At 43.7% G+C, this 18,246-nt stretch overlaps 1 protein-coding gene across 4 annotated transcripts in view; it reads right to left on the bottom strand.

The window, feature by feature from the left end:
• The window catches only part of SLC35F3 (solute carrier family 35 member F3), a 166,722-nt gene that overhangs the window by 44,412 nt on the left and 104,064 nt on the right, over nucleotides 1–18,246 (bottom strand). Inside the window, exon 1 of one of the 4 annotated variants that reach the window (XM_020786881.3) lies at nucleotides 13,233–13,494. The exons of the other annotated variants lie outside the window; for them this stretch is intronic. Within the exon in view, the coding sequence (XP_020642540.2) occupies nucleotides 13,233–13,308 (76 nt within the window). The 5' untranslated portion in view covers nucleotides 13,309–13,494. Of the gene's footprint in view, nucleotides 1–13,232; nucleotides 13,495–18,246 lie in introns of those variants that run through there. 4 annotated transcript variants of the gene reach the window in all.

The following is an 18,246-nucleotide window of genomic DNA, read 5'->3' on the forward strand; positions in this document are numbered from 1 at the left end:
TTGAACTGTTAATATATATTTCTGCGTCTGTAAGCAGTAACAGGTTTCAGTCAGCCTTACTCATAATAGATTTTGTTCCTTAGATACAGTTGGATGATGCATTCTTATCTCTGAAAACTACTCACTGTGCACACTGATAGCTCATTTAGGGATATAAAAATACAACTATTGTTCTTAATATCAGTTGTGCACCAGTCCCAAAAATGAGGAAGCAAAGTGTGTATACATACATGCATTTGTTACATTTAACTTTTCCCTCCATGTGCACTCTTAAGCCAAGTGTTAAATACAGTGATAAAGGTGTTTACTCTACAGAAACACTGTGACACACAATAGTCAAGTATCACTTTACTATGAAAATGATCTCACACATCAGGGGTTGAATTCCAAGGATGCTCCTTCGATCTCTCACTGGAAGGAGTAAAACGTACACCAGCCAAAAAACATGCTACTCAATTTTGGAAAGTAGTGCACAATCTTAGACTATTTAATCTCTATCTATATTGACTTACACTAAAATGCACTCTCCATCCTATAATATAAAGAGCAGCTTCATAAATTTCTTTAAAAACAACAACGACAACAACACTCCAAGACAGTAAGACAGTGACATAAATAACCTCTAACACTGAAAAGGTGGTCATAATCCTCCATAGAGTAGTGTCCAGTAGCTAGAGTCAAGGCCAAGGATTTCAAGAAATGTTCCCTGTCACATCGGAAAAGCAGAACCAATGACAGATCCATCAGCTGATTTAATTACATGAACAAATTTGGTCACTGTGCCTGTTTTACTGATAGGAAATCAGCCGCTATTACCTTGCCCCTGATAGCTAGCCCCTGCCCCTTTCAACTGGGTAAGAATGGAGCTAGCCTACAGCTTGTTGGGAAGTGTGAAGGCAAGAGGAGAAGGGGACAACAGAGGACAAGATGGATGGACAGTGTCACTGAAGCTACCAATACAAATTTGACCCAATTCCGGGAGGCAGTGGAAATGAGGAGGGCTTGGCGTGCTTTGGTCCATGCGGTCATGAAGAGTCGGACATGACTTAACGACTAAACAACAACAGCCTACAGCCATGTTCTGCTGCAAACCATAGAAAATTTTACATGAGACTGCCCTCCCACAATGAATTATTATTCTTACTCTCACTTGGCATTATTACCCACTCAGATGCAGCTTACCCTCTTATGTATCAACCCTCACTTTCACCTACACAGGTTTCGATTATCCCACAGTGGAACTTGGTATTTATGGAAACAGAACAGCACCATCCCATGCTGTGAAACAAACATAGGCTCTTCAGTATCTGACATATTTATGAGCAAGTGCTTCACAGCTTGAGAGACTTAAATGACTAAAATAGACACATTCTATTGTTCATATTTTCTCCATTTCTTATTCTTATGTCACATTAACCATCTGCCTTGTTGTACGATCCTATGACATGTAGTATGAGTGCTGCAGCATTCACAGGAAGAACAGAACATCATAGTCATGCCCACTAGCGCTTGGTGGCTTTGTATGAGACAGGCACTGTGCCCTGTAGTGAACTGCGCATGTAATAGGGGGAAATGTGAACTGCAGTCAGTGTCCCTAAGTAATATGTTGAGACACTGGAAAAGGAAAAAAACTACACCATGGGTATCCTTTCCTGGCAGTGCATCAGATGGTAGGGTGCCAAGCCCTGCTTGCCAAAATAAAGGCCCTTGCTTTCCTGTTGTGTGTGTTTCTGTGCATCCCAGGAATGGGAGAGTTATGCTGACGGTGGGGAAAGAGAAAAATGAGAAGAAAGAGAGTATCTGCAGAGGCAGGTCCCTCTCTCCACTTCGCAAGATGCACATGTAAGGCTGATGCGGGACATGGGACAGATAGGTATTTTGAGATGTGGAATGCTGCAGGTGAGGTCTGTGCTTGACCCTGATTGCAGGGGCTGAGGGTGGTATAGGAGTTCTACATCTGCTTGAGAATATACATTGTTTCTCAACAACATACTGCAGTTCTTTTCTGCTCATGGTTTCTTCAGCAGTGGCAAGAAGTCCTTCGGCCTCTTCTGGATCTTATGAAGGTAGAGATTACCTGGATCCCTCTCTCACCCCCATTCACAATGGGACTATGCCACCAGATAATATATTTTGGGGTTATTCCCCACACCACATTCTCTGCTATCGTTTTTAAATCAAAGAGACCAACAGGATTGTTAGAATTGTTTCAGCAAAGTCAGTGTTATTATGCAATGAACATGGAATAAACAACGTGAAATTGATTATATGTAAATGTTTGAGGGCCAAACTATATGTTATAGATAACTTGCCATTAAGAGAGAGTACTGACTGCTGATTACATGTAATTGCAGAAGAACTTTTTCACCTTCCACAATTTGCAATTTACCTTGCTTTTTTTCTTCTTGGTCTTCAGGATGTAAAGCAAGGCAAAGCAAAGCATGCTGCTTATATACTGCCCCATAGCACTTCAAGCACTCTCTGGGTGATTTACAAGTTAATAATGCAGGCTACACATTGCCCCCCCCCCAAGTGAGCTGGGTACTCATTTTACCGACCTCGGAAGGATAGAAGGCTGAGTCAACCTTGACCGGGCAATATGGATTTGAACCCGGGCACAGGAGCATAGTTTTGACTGCAGTACAGCAATTTAACCACTGCACCATGAGGCACTTTTCTCTTTATACATCTATTTTCCCAGACATGCAACACTGTTCTATTCATGTCTCTTGAACACTAAAATGTATTCTGTTCTAATTATGGGTTACATATAATAATATGAACTTTGGCCCTGAGATGTTTGTAGAGTGTTATGAAGCAATAAATTCTCTTTGGAACACCAGATTTAACCATTGCATAATTAGGTAACCTGAAGAGAAATCTTGATTACAGAACAGAATTATTAATACAGAATAAAGTTGGATACGTGCTCATTGTGAGGTGAATCAGAGTATCCAGTATAAAAAATATATGCAAGTAAACTGGAAAGACAGTCAAGAATCCAGAAAAAAACTGAAACTAGCAGAAAGATGTATAGACAATTGTTTATGGAAAGGAAACAAAGAGAAAAATAATGAAGTTCTAAATTTAAACATAAAGATAGAATGCCTCCTTTCCTGCAACAATGAAACCAGGTGTTAACTTGGTTGTTAATCCAGCTTTTTCTGGCGAATATCTCAATTATGTTTGATCTGATACGTGAAGATTAAAATGTAAGGTTTGCAAATTAATGAAATGCAGGAGAGTAAATAAAATAATACATTTAGCATAGTCAGTTGTATAACTAGTCCATGCATTTTCTCCATGCTATACAGATGTCTGCTTAACACTTTGTACACAGTACTCCTTTTGTAGTTAATGTTCGTTCATTTTTTGCACTGACGTGCTACTTGGTTTCTTATTTAGAAACTGGTGTTATCTCACCAACAAAATCTTCACTGCTAGCTATCCACTGCTAGCCAGTTCGATAGGTGTTGAAATCAGTATTCCTTATGGCAAGCCAAGAATCCTTATCCTGCACTGGCTGCATCACTTGCACTTGCCAAAAGGAAGCTCTAATTGAAAGTTGGGCAATACATAAATTGACCTTCAGCAACAGACAGCCATGCTGGCAAATATTAGCTATAGTGGTTATGCCTATTTACTTCCAACCATTGTTTCTGTCGAAAACATTTTTTAAACTGCAGTCTTTACATTTAATCCATATTGCATGGTTTAAACCAGCACAATTATCTTCACATTACTGCTGCTGCCATTTCATTCTTTTATACTTTGACAGTAACAATTTTTGGGATTATGCTTCTAAGCAAATATTACCAAATAATTTATTAGGATACAATTCTCTGCTATGTCACATAAAATGTAACATACTTGTTGATAATTGTTAAACATGCTATTTTTGCTACAAGTGGCAAATAATCAACACACTTCACATGGATATAATCATCTTTTAGTAAAATGCTACACTGTTCACATCATTAAATGGCTAACCATTTGCCCTTATTTACATGCTGTTTGTGATATATTCAGCACAAATAAAAAAACTTGTACTGAGATGACAGATTATACACAGGACAAACCGCAGCAGAACTAAAGATGCATTCTTTTGGGGGTGCTTTCAATGCCTAAGCATGTAAAGTCCCAGACCTTCATGCAATGTAAGTGCTACTTTTCAAAAGATAAAAGAGCTCTTCTCTAAGAAATCTGAAAATAAAGATAAGTGATATCTATTATTGCCCACCCTTGCTTTTGGATTGTGTAGGAGGACCACAGAACTCTTTTCTTTCTTTCACCACACAAGGTTACAAATACATTTTCTTTGAAGATGAAACATGTATTTGACACACAAACAGCTCTGGGGTGGGATAGCTGAGTGATATGAAGCAAAGAAAGGGCACATGGGGTTAGGGAAAGGTTTATGACCCCAGCCATTCTTCCCTCCTCCTAAAGCTGGTTTTCAGGAAGTGCTATTTTCTACGAAATCTGAAAATAAAGGAAGGAAGGAACTCTGAAGTTTGGTTATACACACATATGTAACATGATGTTTGTCTCTTAGAAACACAAAATCAATAGAAGTGATTTTGCTACATTTTATCTGCTGAACTACAATTTACCAAGCAGCTGTGGTTCAGTTCTCTCTATAAGGCCTAAATTAGGGTTGCCTGTTTGCAACTACACTATATATATTAACAGACGTGTTAGGATGTTTGTGTTCCATCAGCAACACAGCTTTGTAATAATCACTGTTAATAACGTGATTGTCACCATCCATATTTTATTTTTTTTCACATTCACTGGAACCTGGACACCTGCCTTTCCTGGAATATTCCACTTGTGATTTGTCTCATCAGCTACAGGCCCTGGAACCTGACTTTGGTTTGCTACCTATCTAACCTCAGTGTTGTGAGCCTGTTACCCATCAGATTACATATTACCATTAAATACTTGCATGAAAATAACTTCCATGTCAAGCTGTCATAGGTAATTGCTTGAGCAGAAAAAGCAGTCTGACTTCTGATCATATAGAACCAATAGCTTTAAGAGATGTGTACCATTCAGCATTGCTAATCTTTTTGACTACTTTTATTAGCTCATTAGTAGAACTGAGATAATGTTTCACAGATAATATATGATAATGTAAACTACAATGATAAACATGCAGCTGGAACCCTATGTGAGGATGAAGAGATTCACAGTCGGAAAACAATGGCTAAAGAAAAAACCTCCTCCCTCCCTTTTGTGCTAGAGATGCATCTGCAGACATTCTTAATTTCCCTCCTGTAGACCTGGTGTGCAATTTAATGGCTGTATTTTCCAAAAATGTAAAGCATTGCCAGACTGGGTAAACCTGGCTGGGGATGGGGAAGGGGCTAACTCACCCATCCCAAAATCTTCAAATACCCTCTTCTCTGTTCCAAAATTCTATTCTTTTCATATCTGCTTCTTGTTTAGTTGCTTTCTGAAACTTGCCAAGAATCTCTTCCTGATATTTGATGAAACATGCTGCTGTCCCAGAGAAACTACTTTGATGCTGTCCCAAGACAGGGTGATGATTTGAAGGAATATTTTTTTCTTCTTCCTTCAAACTCAACTTCAGTTTGCCATGTGTTTACAAACAATACTTCACAAACTGTAGCCTGGCAAAAGATAAAAGTTCTTAATGAAGAGGACACAAACCAATCACGAAAAAAAAGATCTTTGTCTAGCTAGGCATTATAAACTATGGCAGAAGGTGAAAGTAAAACTGGTACGTATTTTTAAAAGAGGGAATTGTGGCCTTCTAAGGTGAAAAGAAAACTGTACTTTTTGAGTATAAAGCCCTGATTTACAGATGTTTAGACATTCCTGCTAAAAAGTACCACTAGAAAGAAAGAATAATTATTGTATATGTCATGTTTATTTTAATTTTTAGTCTTAGTCTTATATTGTTATCAGAGATTACATATTTATAACTTTACATTTTAAGAGTTATTTCATGGACCAAGAATTCAAGTTTTACATTTTTAATTCAAAATGGCAGAGTGAATATCAATTCGCGTTTTCCTGCTAATGGAAGGGTTCTAAAGTGATTACTCCCTTCTGTTTTTACTAGAAATTGTTGGAGATCCTCCGAAATAAAAGTTTGGGAGCACGCAAGAAACACCTGGAAGACAGATTGTCCTTCCTCCCATTCCAGTGGCAGAGGTCTTCCAAAGGCAGTAAAACAACCGTAAGAGGCTTCTTGCCTTCTCCCTCTGCCTCAGTATAGGTAGCACCAATCTACCCAAACATCAAGCTTCCATACTTTTCTTTGTCCTTGTTCATTATCCCTTAAGGGATTTTTTAAAAGAGAGCCTGAATTTGGGTGGCAGGTAATCTCACAAACCAGGTGGTTTCTGCGCTGATGCTGATCTGATTCCTGCAGTTGGGTGGATTAGATAACCTCTAATACACTGATGACACCGTGAGGGAGAAAGTTCCTTTGTCTTCTAAATTTCTTGCTGCCAGACTGATTAACACCTCAAAGAAACAGACGTACTATCAAGATAAATAGAAAGGAGCAGTTCACTACCTGAAGCTCTTTTACATTTCACCAATGTTTCTCAGACTCCTCAAGGCCACTGTGGTCTAGGGGTCAGGGTTCTAGAACAGGACTTAGAAGACTTGGCTTCAAATTGCCACTTGGCTAGGAAACTCACTAGACAACCTCAGGCTAGTCATAATCTTTCAGCCTGTCCTACAGACAGGATTATGATGAGAATAACGTAGAGTGGCTAGAGCAGTGGAAGGAGAGCCATTCACACCTAACCTAACCAATCAACATATATTTGTGGCAAAATGCTCGCAGTTAAATTTAAATAATCACTGATCAAAGAAAGGATTAAAAAGAAACTACCAGATGAGAAACCTTATTTTCTTTCATTACAATTAGGATTTATTCACATGTTGAAACATCCCTTTAAATCAGGCTTGTCCAACCCGTGGCCCGAGGGCCGCATACGGCCCAGGTCAGCTTGTAATGCGGCCCAGTGCAATTTTTTATTTTTAAAGAAATTCTGAATTTTCAAGTTACACTGCTGGCGCTTGCGGCCAGAATGTGGCCGGGGCATGTCACAACAGTAGAGGGGGAGAGAGGGAAGGAAGGAAGGGGAGGGAACAGGGGGGCTGCTTGACTGCATTGCGCCATCCCCGTCAATAGGTGGACCCCCTCCCGGCCCCATAAAACCACCGGAGTCGAAGCTGGCATCCTCTGCTGTCTGAGATCACAGCTACCGGTAAGCGCGCTTGGAGCGGGGCTGCGGACAGCTACGGCTGCCCCCCCCATGCGGCCCAAACCAAATGTATGTGCGGCCCAAACCAAATTTTCATCTTCTAATGTGGCCCAGGGAAGATGAAAGGTTGGACACCCCTGCTTTAAATCCACAATATGACAAGTATTGACTTCTCAATTAGGAGTCTAAAACCTTTTTTTTCCTGGAAAATAAAGTGAGATTCGAATCCCTACTCAGCCAGGGCAATTCCCTGTGAAAATAATAATAAACTATTATTTGATCATGTAAAATACTTCCAAAGGGGGGGGGGGAAACCCTGTTTGGGTTGCCCAGGTAAACCATTAAAGTTGCAAAAGAATGTTCATTGTTTGCATCTGGTCATTTGATATTCATACAGTAACAATTCAAGACTTTTAAAAGCCTTGTCTAACCTTGCTTCTGTTCATTTCTGCTTTCTTCCCCTCCAAAAATTGGCTCCATTTCTCCTGAGCTTATTTCTCCCCACTTTCCTGTTTAATATTTCTCTCATTTTTAAATGTATTCCACAGTTTTTTATTTTATTGTACTGTACTGTATTTTAAACTTTACTGCTTGTGTCCCTTGCATCTTAAAGGCTTCAACAGGCTTTCCCACAGAAAGAGAACAGGCAAGAAAGGCATATTTTAAGATGCTACAGTTTCACAGAATTTGTAAGACAGCAGAGGGGGGAAGACTTTGCATGGGGGGGTCTATTTTATATGTGAATTCCCATCACCACGGGTCACTGGTCATGCTGGCTGCTTTTGGATTTATAAACACATCATCATTTGGGTAGGCACCTGGATGCCTACCCAAATTAGGCCCTTCCAGTTCTTCTGTGAAGTCTGGACTAGCCTTATGTGACTTCTGTAAAACTTACTTTTGAGTAAATAGTCACAGGTTTGGATGACACCTTTCAAATCCTTTCTTGGACATTCCTCTTTTCTCCCCAGAAGAGGAGAAAAATCCTTCCTCTTTTCTCTTTGCAAATACATTATATTTTTCCCATTTTTAAATTTTTCCCCCCAAAGTTTCTTCCTTCTTTGTCCTCCCAGCAGCACAGATATCATTTCTAAAGGTATAGCCACATTACTTTAACCCCTTACAATACTTCCATGCCTTTTCCCCAGTCCTTCAAATTCTGCGCTCCCTCTCTCCCCATCATGAGTAGGTTACTCACACACTTATAGACAGACAGACACACAGAGAAAAGAAAAAGCACTTTTTTCTGAATATCCCAGCCAGCACAGTCAATCCAAGTTGCAAACAAAAAGAAAATGCTTTTCCATCTCTGCCTTCCCTGCCTTCTCTTTCCCTCATTCACACTTATCATAGTAGCCATCCTGCAGCTTCTGCCAGAAACTTATAAGCACACTGCTGAGCACAGCAGGACTGCAAATGTCTCTGCCACAGGGATCCTTACACTCTCTGGCTCCTCTTTCTGCACACCACCTCCTCTTGTCAGCCTGCTTGGTGGGCAGTGCACCGCGCTGACGTTTCTTGCCCAGCTCAATTTGCCATATTGGTGCCTCAGCTCCAAAGAGCATCCCCTTAAACAGCTACTGCCACTGTCCAACTGGCATTATTGCAAAGCTCCCCCTGAACAACCCTGGGCATCTGAATCGCATCTCTGGCTGTCGGTGAAACCGGGGATAAACCAAGGGGATCCTTTTAACCTGACATTAGCAATAATTGTCTCACTAAACTAGCTCAGCAGGAGTCATGATCAACCCCCAATCCCATTCCAAACTGTGAAAGGAGTTTGGGTTAACTGGTACCATAACACAATCAATGTCTGTCTTCTCCTCCAAATAGCCAGAAAACTAAAGGATGCACATCTTAGACTATAGTAAACAAAAGCTATATAACAGAAAGAAATGAGGGCTATAGAGCAGTATAGCTATTGGGAGGGGGCACCACAGAAGAACACAGGATTCCGCGTCCCCCCAGGACCCTCCTAAAAAACGGGTGCCTGCCAAATTACCACATGTCTACATGTAAGCCCCCAAATGGGGGAGTCTTCAGGGAGTCTTCATCATCTGCTGTCCCTCAGGCACTGAGTGAGAGACAGTGTGGTTGTACTGCTACCGGTTGCCAGCCTTCCTGGGGGAGTTTGGCTTGGACTCCCTCGGCCTTGCGGGACTGGGCCCTTGCTGCCTCTGGCTGCCCCACCCCCTCCTCAACATCAGCCACCTGGCTCGGAGGGGAGAAAGGGCTTTAAAAGAGGTTTTTATTGTGATTGCCATGAGGTTACGTAGGTAGAGACCCACAGTAGATCTGAGGGAACAGAAAGGGGGGAGGGCATTGGAGGGGGCAGCCGTTGAGGTGGTGCTGGGTAGGGGAAGGAATGGTGGTGGTGGGTCGAACATGCCCACATAGGAGAAGAGAGATTAGATATCTTACATCTATCCCTTCTTCTAGTCCTACCCCCAACCAGATGGTATCAGGTGACCCTATCAGCAAACCCTCATCCAGATGTAATTCTGGATGAGGATGCTGACCTGGCGTGCATTACTGATACATGGGTGGGAGAGGAGGGTGGTGTTCCCCTCTCCCAGCTGTGTCCACCTGGGTACTCGGTCCAGCACCACTGTCGCTTGGAGAGTCAGGGAGGGGGAGTTGCTATAGTCTATAGGAGTTCTATCTCCTTGACCAGGCTTCCTATCCCTTTGAGAGCTCCTGTATTGTGTGTTGGGCTTACGAGACAGATTGGGGATTCTGTTGGTGTACCGCCCACCCTGCTGCGTACCAACAGTCTCCCTGCCTGAGCAGACGGAGGCAGTCTCGGACCTGGTGTTGAGGACTCCCAGGCTGTTGGTGCTGGGGGTTTAATCCATGCCGAGGCTGCCTTGACTGGGACAGCTCAGGACTTCACGGCCGCCATGACAACCATGGGGCTGTCTCAATGTGTCATCGGCCCGACGCATGAGAAGGGCCATACCTTGGACCTGGTTTTCTCACTGGGACTGGAAGATGGTGGTATGGATGTGGAGGGGTTGGTTGTGACCCCATTGTCATGGTCAGACCACTTCCCGATCAAGCTTAATCTATTAGCTTCTTCTCCCCTCTGCAAGGGTGGGGGATCTATTAAGATGATCTGCCCTCAGAGACTAATGGATCTGGATGGTTTCCTGAATGCTCTGGGGGATTATCCATCTGATATGGTCGGCACTCCTGTTGAAGCTCAGGTCACCGTACAGAACAGAGAGATGACCCGGGCAGTTGACACGATTGCACATAAGCGCTCTCTCCCTGAATGCAGAGCCCAGACAGCTCCTTGGTATATATCTGAAATGCAGGCGATGAAGCAAGATGGGAGATAGCTGGAGTGCAGGTGGAGGAAGTCCCGCTGGGAGTCCGATCGAACATGACTTAGAGCCCATTATTGGGCCTATTTCATGGCAATACAGCTGGTGAAATGGCAATATTTCTCCAGCTGTATTGCTTCCTCAGAATGTCATCCACCAGAGCTGTTTTGGGTGGTCTGGGATCTTCTTCAACCGGGAAATCCAGTTGAGGTCCTGGACTGCTCATCAGCTCACTGTGATGAGTTTGCCATTCATTTTGAGGGAATCACAGGATGCGTCCAGTGTGCCACGCTTAGGTCAAGTATTAGTGGTTGAGTATCAATTATTGAGACCTGAGGATGTGGACAGGGTGCTTGGATCTGTCCATTCTACCACCACTCCGCTCGACCCTTGCCCAACTTGGCTAATTGGAAGATCTGCTGGGGGGTTCGCACCTGGGTCCAGGAGGCCATGAACGCCTCTTTGAGAGAGAGAGTGGTCCCTACCACCTTGAAACCTCCCTTATTTGGGCAAAGTGTTGGAGCGGGTTGTGGCCGAACAACTCAAGGTGTTGATGGATGAAATGGATTTTCTGGATCCATTTCAATCGGGTTTCAGGCCGGGTTTTGGTACGGAGACTGACTTGATCACCCTGTACGATGACCTTTGCTGGGAGAGAGACAGGGGGAGTGTGACCCTGCTGATAATCCTGGACCGCTCAGCGGCTTTCGACACCATCAACCATGGTGTCCTTCTGGATAGGCTGGCTGGGTTGGGAGTTGGGGGCACTGTTTTACGGTGGTTCCTCTCCTTCCTAGCTGACCGTGTCCAGAAGGTGGTGCTGGGGGACAGTTATGCTCTGTCCCATGGCGTTTATGTCATGGAGTTCCTCAGGGCTCGATACTGTCCCCCGTGCTGTTTAACATCTACATGGAACCGCTGGGAGAGGTCATCAGGAGGTTTGGGCTGACGAGTCAGCAATATGCTGATGACACCTCTCAGCTCTACCTCTCATTTTCCACCAATCCAGGCGAGGCAGTTTCTGTGCTGAACTCATGTCTGGACCTGATGACGGATTGGATGAGGGTTAATAAACTGAAACTCAATCCAGACAAGATGGAAGTGCTGTTAGTGGGTGCTTCACTGGACAGGTTGGAGGGCCACTTCCCTGCCCTGAATTGGGTTACACTCCCCCTAAGGGACAGGGTCCCCAGCCTGGGGGTGCTTCTGGACCTCAGTCTAACTCTGAAAGCCCAGGTGGACTCAGTGCCCAGGGGTGTCTTCCTTCAGCTGCGGAAATTATGCCAGCTATGGCCCTACCTGGATGAGTGGAGTCTCATGACAGTTACGCACACAGTGGTAACATCTCGTATAGATTACTGCAATACACTCTACGTGGGGCTGCCTTTGAAGATGGTCCAGCGACTGCAACTGGTCCAGATTCGAGCTGCGCAGCTGGTGAGTGGTGGGGCCAATAGGGGACACGTCAAGCCGATTCTGTTTAACTTACATTGGCTACCAGTTGTTGCCCGGGCCCAAGTCAAAGTGTTTGTTTTGACATATAAAGCCCTAAATGGCTTGGGTCCTGGATACCTGAAGGACCATCTCCTTCCATATGAACCTACCCTGCAGTTAAGATCTAGCCAGGGGGCCCTTTTGAAAGACTCAAGGAGGTAAGAGGGATGTCTTGTAGACAAAGGGCTTTTTTGGCAGCTGCCCCCAGACTATGGAACACCATCCCAATTGAGATTAATCTGGCGCTGAAGCAGGTCAAAACCTTCCTGTTCCAGAAGGCTTTTAATTGAAATAATATCAACTGTGGATCCTGATGGCAATTTTAGAGTATATATTTTAACTGTATTTTCATTATCTTTTTTTTACTGTATTTTAATCGTTGCAAGCTGCCTAGAGACCTTTGGGTAGTGTGGGCGGCATATAAATTAAACAAACAAACAAACAAGCACAGCGTTAGACACCTTCCACTATCAACTGCGATTTGTGAGATAAGGGTTCCCCCACTGCACCAAGTTGACACCACCGACTCCTCCCGTGTCTACCTTGAATCGGCGAAGAGAACTTCTGGCAGGGCACAGGGCAAGGGCCGCCTTCTCGTTCCAATGCCCCGCTCCCCAGAGAGAGGGGCCGAGGGAGGGAGTCGGGCTGGAAAGGTGACATTCAGGGCCCCCGGACTGCAAAGTCCGCATTGGCGAAAGCTTCCTTTCAAGGGAGCCCAGTCAGGCATGTCCTAATCGGCCCCTTTCTCCCTCCCCCTCACCAGTCCTTCGCCAGGAGGGCGGGAGAGACTGCAGCAGCAGCGGCAGCGGCGGTGGCAGGCGGGCAAGCCCATCGCCACCCGCCGCCCGAGCGGGGCCGCCCGCCGCCCCCGCTCCCTCACCACGCCCGTCGGGGACACCGCAACGCAGAGCAGGTGCCCGGCATCCCGCCGCAGTTGGGCTTCCGCGGAAGGGGCTCGAAGCTCGCCCTCGCTCTCGCCGGGAGGCCCCGCGGCCGCTTGGCGCCCCCGAGCAAGGGCTCTCCTGCTTGCGAGGCGGCGAAGGCTACAATCCCACGCGCAATCTTTCCCTGCGCGGGGCTCCTGCCTAGAAAAGAGGCGCGGGGTCGCGCCGCCTAAGCCGGCGGTACCCGCGCCACTCCGTCCAGCTGCGCGCAGGATTACCTTCCACTTTGGTGAGAGTCAGCACGGGGCTGTTGCAGGCGCTCAGCGGGGCGACCCTGGCCGAATGTTTCTTCATGATGAGCCCTTCTGCCAGCGAGAGCTCTTCCGCCGATCGCCTACATCCTGAAGCCGCTTGCAGCTGAGCGCACGGCTCCTTTCGCTCGCCCCGGCGGCCGGCGCTGGCAGCCCGGCTCACTTTCTCTCTCGCACCTTCGGCGGCCGCTGCAGCTTTTCGCCACCTCCTCGCTCGGCACGCTCGCCTCTACTTGCTGCAAACAAAACGTCACCCACCAATCCCCGCCCTTCGCACCGGCGGCGGCAGCGGCGGCGGGGGCGCCACGTTCTTCCCCCGTCCGCGCACCTCGAAAGAGGGAGAGCCGGGCGCCCCCTCTCCCACGCGCGCGATAAAACCACGAGGGCTAGCGCCTTGAGGTGGGGTGACCGAAGCCCCGGCAGGCCCCACAGGAGAGACCCGAAAGGCGGGCGGTGGCTTCTTGCGCAGCTTAAAGTTTGCCCTCGTGAAGATTCCGGTTTGGCAAAATCTCTTGAGCGAGAGGCTCGGCTTATCCAGAAAAAGTAAGGCTTCTGTGACCCCATTTGACAAAACTTATCCCCAAGCAGATCGTTTGCCACGAAGGCTCTTGAATCTATTTTTAGTCTCTTCTTCCGAGACTTCCTGATTAATTCTGTCCACGTTCTTGGGATGCAAGGACTCATTTGAAATAATAGTAATAATAATAATAAAGATAATGAAAGCTCGCTCAGATTTTAAATTGCTGGCTAATATTTTTCTTACACGTTTTCCTTACATTTTGGGCAATTTTATGCCATGGGAATAATATCTCTTGTCTCACTATTAAAGCCACACTGTTTCTTCTGAGTTTACCATTTTCACAGTAAAATACTTTGAAATGATCTAATGAAAATACCTCATTCCAGTCCATTTTAGTTTTCTTATGCCAAGTACTGTAAATATTAGAATGTTCCATTTCTTATTTTATTATTTCAAACTCAGCTTCATATTCATATTCCAGTTACATGCATTGAGTTGCTTTGAGTTTTCCCTTTGCCTCTGTGCACATCAGCAGCTAGGCATCCTTTTAACTTTAATCCAGGTGCTTAATTATAAATGGCATTATTTGTACTTATCCTTTGCCCCAGTAACTGACTAAATGGTTTCTGACATATTTCTTTTTTCATTTTAGATAGTCTTAACACTGAGTTTCATGATACAGAGTATTCAGAAGTGGTTTACCAGTACTGCCTTTAGTACAGTACTAAAAGTGTTAGCTTGAATGTCACCACAGTTGTCTGTGAAAGATCCTCCATCAGCATTGCTTTCCACTGCTGTTTCTGCTCATCAGCTAACCTTCAAGAATCAATAGCTCTCCCTTTCTGCTAAGTGAAAAAGATCAGATCAGAAAAAGAGCAAAACACCTTTCCTTGATCTGTTCAATATGATTCCACTACTCTCCTCTCTCCTTCCTTTCTCTACTTAGTCCAAAGAGAACTCAGTGAAGTTCCAAAGTGTTATCTGTACCACTGTGCTCCAGGAAACACAATAGCAGTGCAAATACAAAGTGCTTCCAATTTTAATGCAAAAAATAAGCATGCTGCAACTACAAGATGTTTGAAAAACAGTGGTTTAAATTCTAGGAAGCGTATGCACAATGTTTGTAAATAATGTTTTCCATTCCTGTTGCCTTCATTTCCCTATGGTTTCCAGAATTATCGCACAACATGTTACAGTGTTTAATACTTCTCAGTCTAAATCACTTGTCTACATGGGACAGGAGAAATAAAAAAGAATAAAAAATGTTCCCCAATCCATATCAACTTAATAACTTGATTATGATAATTAGCTGCGGGACAATGTTTTCTCCTTCACACTGCATTGTAAACAACTGTATCCTGCATGTGAATATTACTGCAATCAAGTTTTTTGTATTACTTGAATGAAACTGAAAATATTAATGCAAAAAAGAGGACCCATCAGATAGGCTTTTTTCATGTCTATGTGGGGAAATGATTCAGAAAAAAAATATTATTTCATATTCTCAAGTATGTGTTGTAGAAAGCAGGTGTCACTTGACAATTGAAGTGTAGCTTCAATTGTCAACTTCAGTAACTATTCTATTTCTTAATGGATGCTTGGGGGGAGGGGGGGAAGGCCCCAGCCTGTGAAAGCGTTCACTAATTCATACTGAATGAAAGATGAACAAAGCACAGTCGGCTTTCAACATTTTTTTCATATTCATAAATTTGTTTGGGACAAAAACTGTTATGCATGACTAATGTTCACTGTAATAGTCTATCAGACAAATATTCAGAAACCAGAAGATTAAGATTCTGCCTGTGACACTGAACTTCTTTGGTGTCAGATAAAACAACTTCATGTTCTTTGAAATGTGGTATCATCAAATAGTAAGCTTCTTTCTTTCTTTCTTTCTTTCTTTCTTTCTTTCTTTCTTTCTTTCTTTCTTTCTTTCTTTCTTTCTTTCTTTCTTTCTTTCTTTCTTTCTTTCTTTCTTTCTTTCTTTCTTGGATTTATATACTACCTCATTAATGCAATGCACTATTCTGGGCAGCTTACAGCAGGCTAAAACACAATAACCATAAATTAGATCAAACAAGTAAATAACACTTTAACCGAAAACTCCAAAAGGCATAAATTACAGGATAAAAAGTGGCACATGAGGTGAGGCATATACGTAACAAACAAAGCCGCAAGAGAAACTCATCAGTATTGCCAAAAACGCTTCTCTCTAAGCTAAGTACAGTAAGTTTTACCAATTTAGACCTATATGCATCATACTAGAATATCTACAAAAAGTCTGTCTTTCTACACTTGGCATCTGAGAAATCTTTAGTGAATTCCTCAGACTGTACAGTATCTTCTTTAGGACATTGCTCTCTACATCCAGTAGCCACAGAGCACTTAAGTCTTTCATTGATCATCATGGTTCTTGGATAATTCTTTATTAGTGTCAATTTGCAGAATTATCTCTCTCCTGAACAACTAGTGACCACCAGGCTCAAATATATTCTAAGAGCTACATTAATATTTGGAAAGATATAAGTGAGTATTTCATCATGGAGTAAAACTGCCTGTTGAGATGGAGTGAGACATGACCTGAGTTTTGGCAAAGGCTGCAAACTGGACAGTTTCATCTATGAAAGCCTTGCTGAAATCATGAGGGGAAGCAGTGATACGTTCATCTGAGACTGATGTTGTATTCACATCATAAGGTTTGTTTCTCTTTCTTGGCCTCCCTGTAGTTGCTTTGTAGTCTGAGTTGCCATAGAGGTTCCTGGCATCCAGTTCCAACTCTTCAAACCTATCCTGAAGTGATTTCAGAAACTCCTCCAGAGAATAAATTAGGTCCACCACATTCTTCAGATCAGATCTTTGAATAGCTTATTGTCTGCTGTTGAACAGTTCAAGATTTAAGTTCCAGATTTTGGCCCTCAGAGCAGTCTCAAGAGAATCCATTTTGTCTGTCAATGCCTGAGCTTCATGTCTTGCTTTAGGTGTTTGCTCCAAGTCACATTCGGTATCTCTGAGGGCATTTTGAATGCAGTTGTATCCATATACTGTACAAAGGCTTCAGTAGTATCAGATCTTGCTGGCCAATGAGTGTCTGACAGGAGCTTCACAGTTGGTGCTCTTTTATTCTCTCTCTTCCAAATATTTCGCTATATTTGCCCATCTGTGGGTTGTGGGTTTCCAGTTCCTTCCAGCTAAGTGGAAGGAAGCATGAGATCTGTTCTATCTAACTGGAAGGAAACAGGAAATCAGCTCCAGATCTTTGCTTTGGCCAAGGCGAGCAAAAATCTAGTCTTCCTTTCGCAAACTCTGTGGGGTCTCCCACTTCCCTTAAGGACCTAGACACATGCTTATTTTGCTTAATGGTTAATTCTGGCACTTTTACATATGATTGCAGGCAAAGTATTATTTCCCAATATAAATTTTAATAAAAGAAACTAATTTTTAATTCTTGTATTTTTTTTATGGGGGAGCCCTTCTGGCAGGGATATTGGGCATTTGTCTCCTTTACTTCCTTATAAATCTAGCACTGCCACCAGTAGTTATTTCCAGAATAACTGGAAGTCCCTATTTCTGGTGGATGATTTCCTGGTCTCCCTTGAAGTGGCTATGTGGAGGAGTATTGCCTCAGAAGAGCTAGTAGAGCAGTAGGTGAGCTTAGGAAAAGATGTTCCAACAGATAACATGGCCCCAAATTGTGAAGGGCTTTATAGGTGATAATCAAAATCTTGAATTTGACCTAGGATGCCACAGGTTACCAGTGGAGGTGAGCCAAGACTGGGGAAATGTGATCAAACTTCCTCACACCAGTCACCAGTTTGGCTGCCGCATTCTGGATCCTGCTGCAATCTATATGTTGTTTAAAGAGGTCATGAAAACATGAAACCATTTATGCATCATAGGTAGAAAGTCAGGCAGGTATAGATACCTGTTCATAATCTGAAAAACTGTTAATTTGCATGAGCAGTCCAAAGACAGATGGACTGCTCGTGCAAATTAACTAAACAAAATGCAAACATTTTGCTATTCTACCATTATCAGAGGGGATAATGGAGCTTGTATTTTTAGCATGTATAGATTACTGAAAGAGTGACATCTACGTTGGCTTGGGCATGTTGTGAGAATGGCTGATGGTCAGATTGCAAAAGATCTCCTGTATGGAGAATTAGTGCAGGAAAAGCGCCCCAGAGGGAGACCACAGCTGCAGCACAAGGATATCTACAAGCAAGATCTGAAGACCTTAGGAATGGGCCTCAGCAGATGGGAAACCCTGACATCTGAGTGTTCAGCCTGGAGGCAGGCGGTGCATCATGGCCTCTACCAAGGCAAAGAGGCAGTCCCGAAAGCAGTAAAATCATGGAGCTAGACAGGGTACAGATTGTATTTGTCTTCAGTGTGGAAGGGATTGTTACTCTTGAACTGGCTTTCTCAGCCACACTAGACGCTGTTTCAAGTCCTCCATACAGA

The sequence above is a fragment of the Pogona vitticeps genome, chromosome 1, assembly GCF_051106095.1.
Source record: "Pogona vitticeps strain Pit_001003342236 chromosome 1, PviZW2.1, whole genome shotgun sequence".
In the NCBI taxonomy this organism is placed as follows: Eukaryota; Metazoa; Chordata; class Lepidosauria; order Squamata; family Agamidae; genus Pogona; species Pogona vitticeps.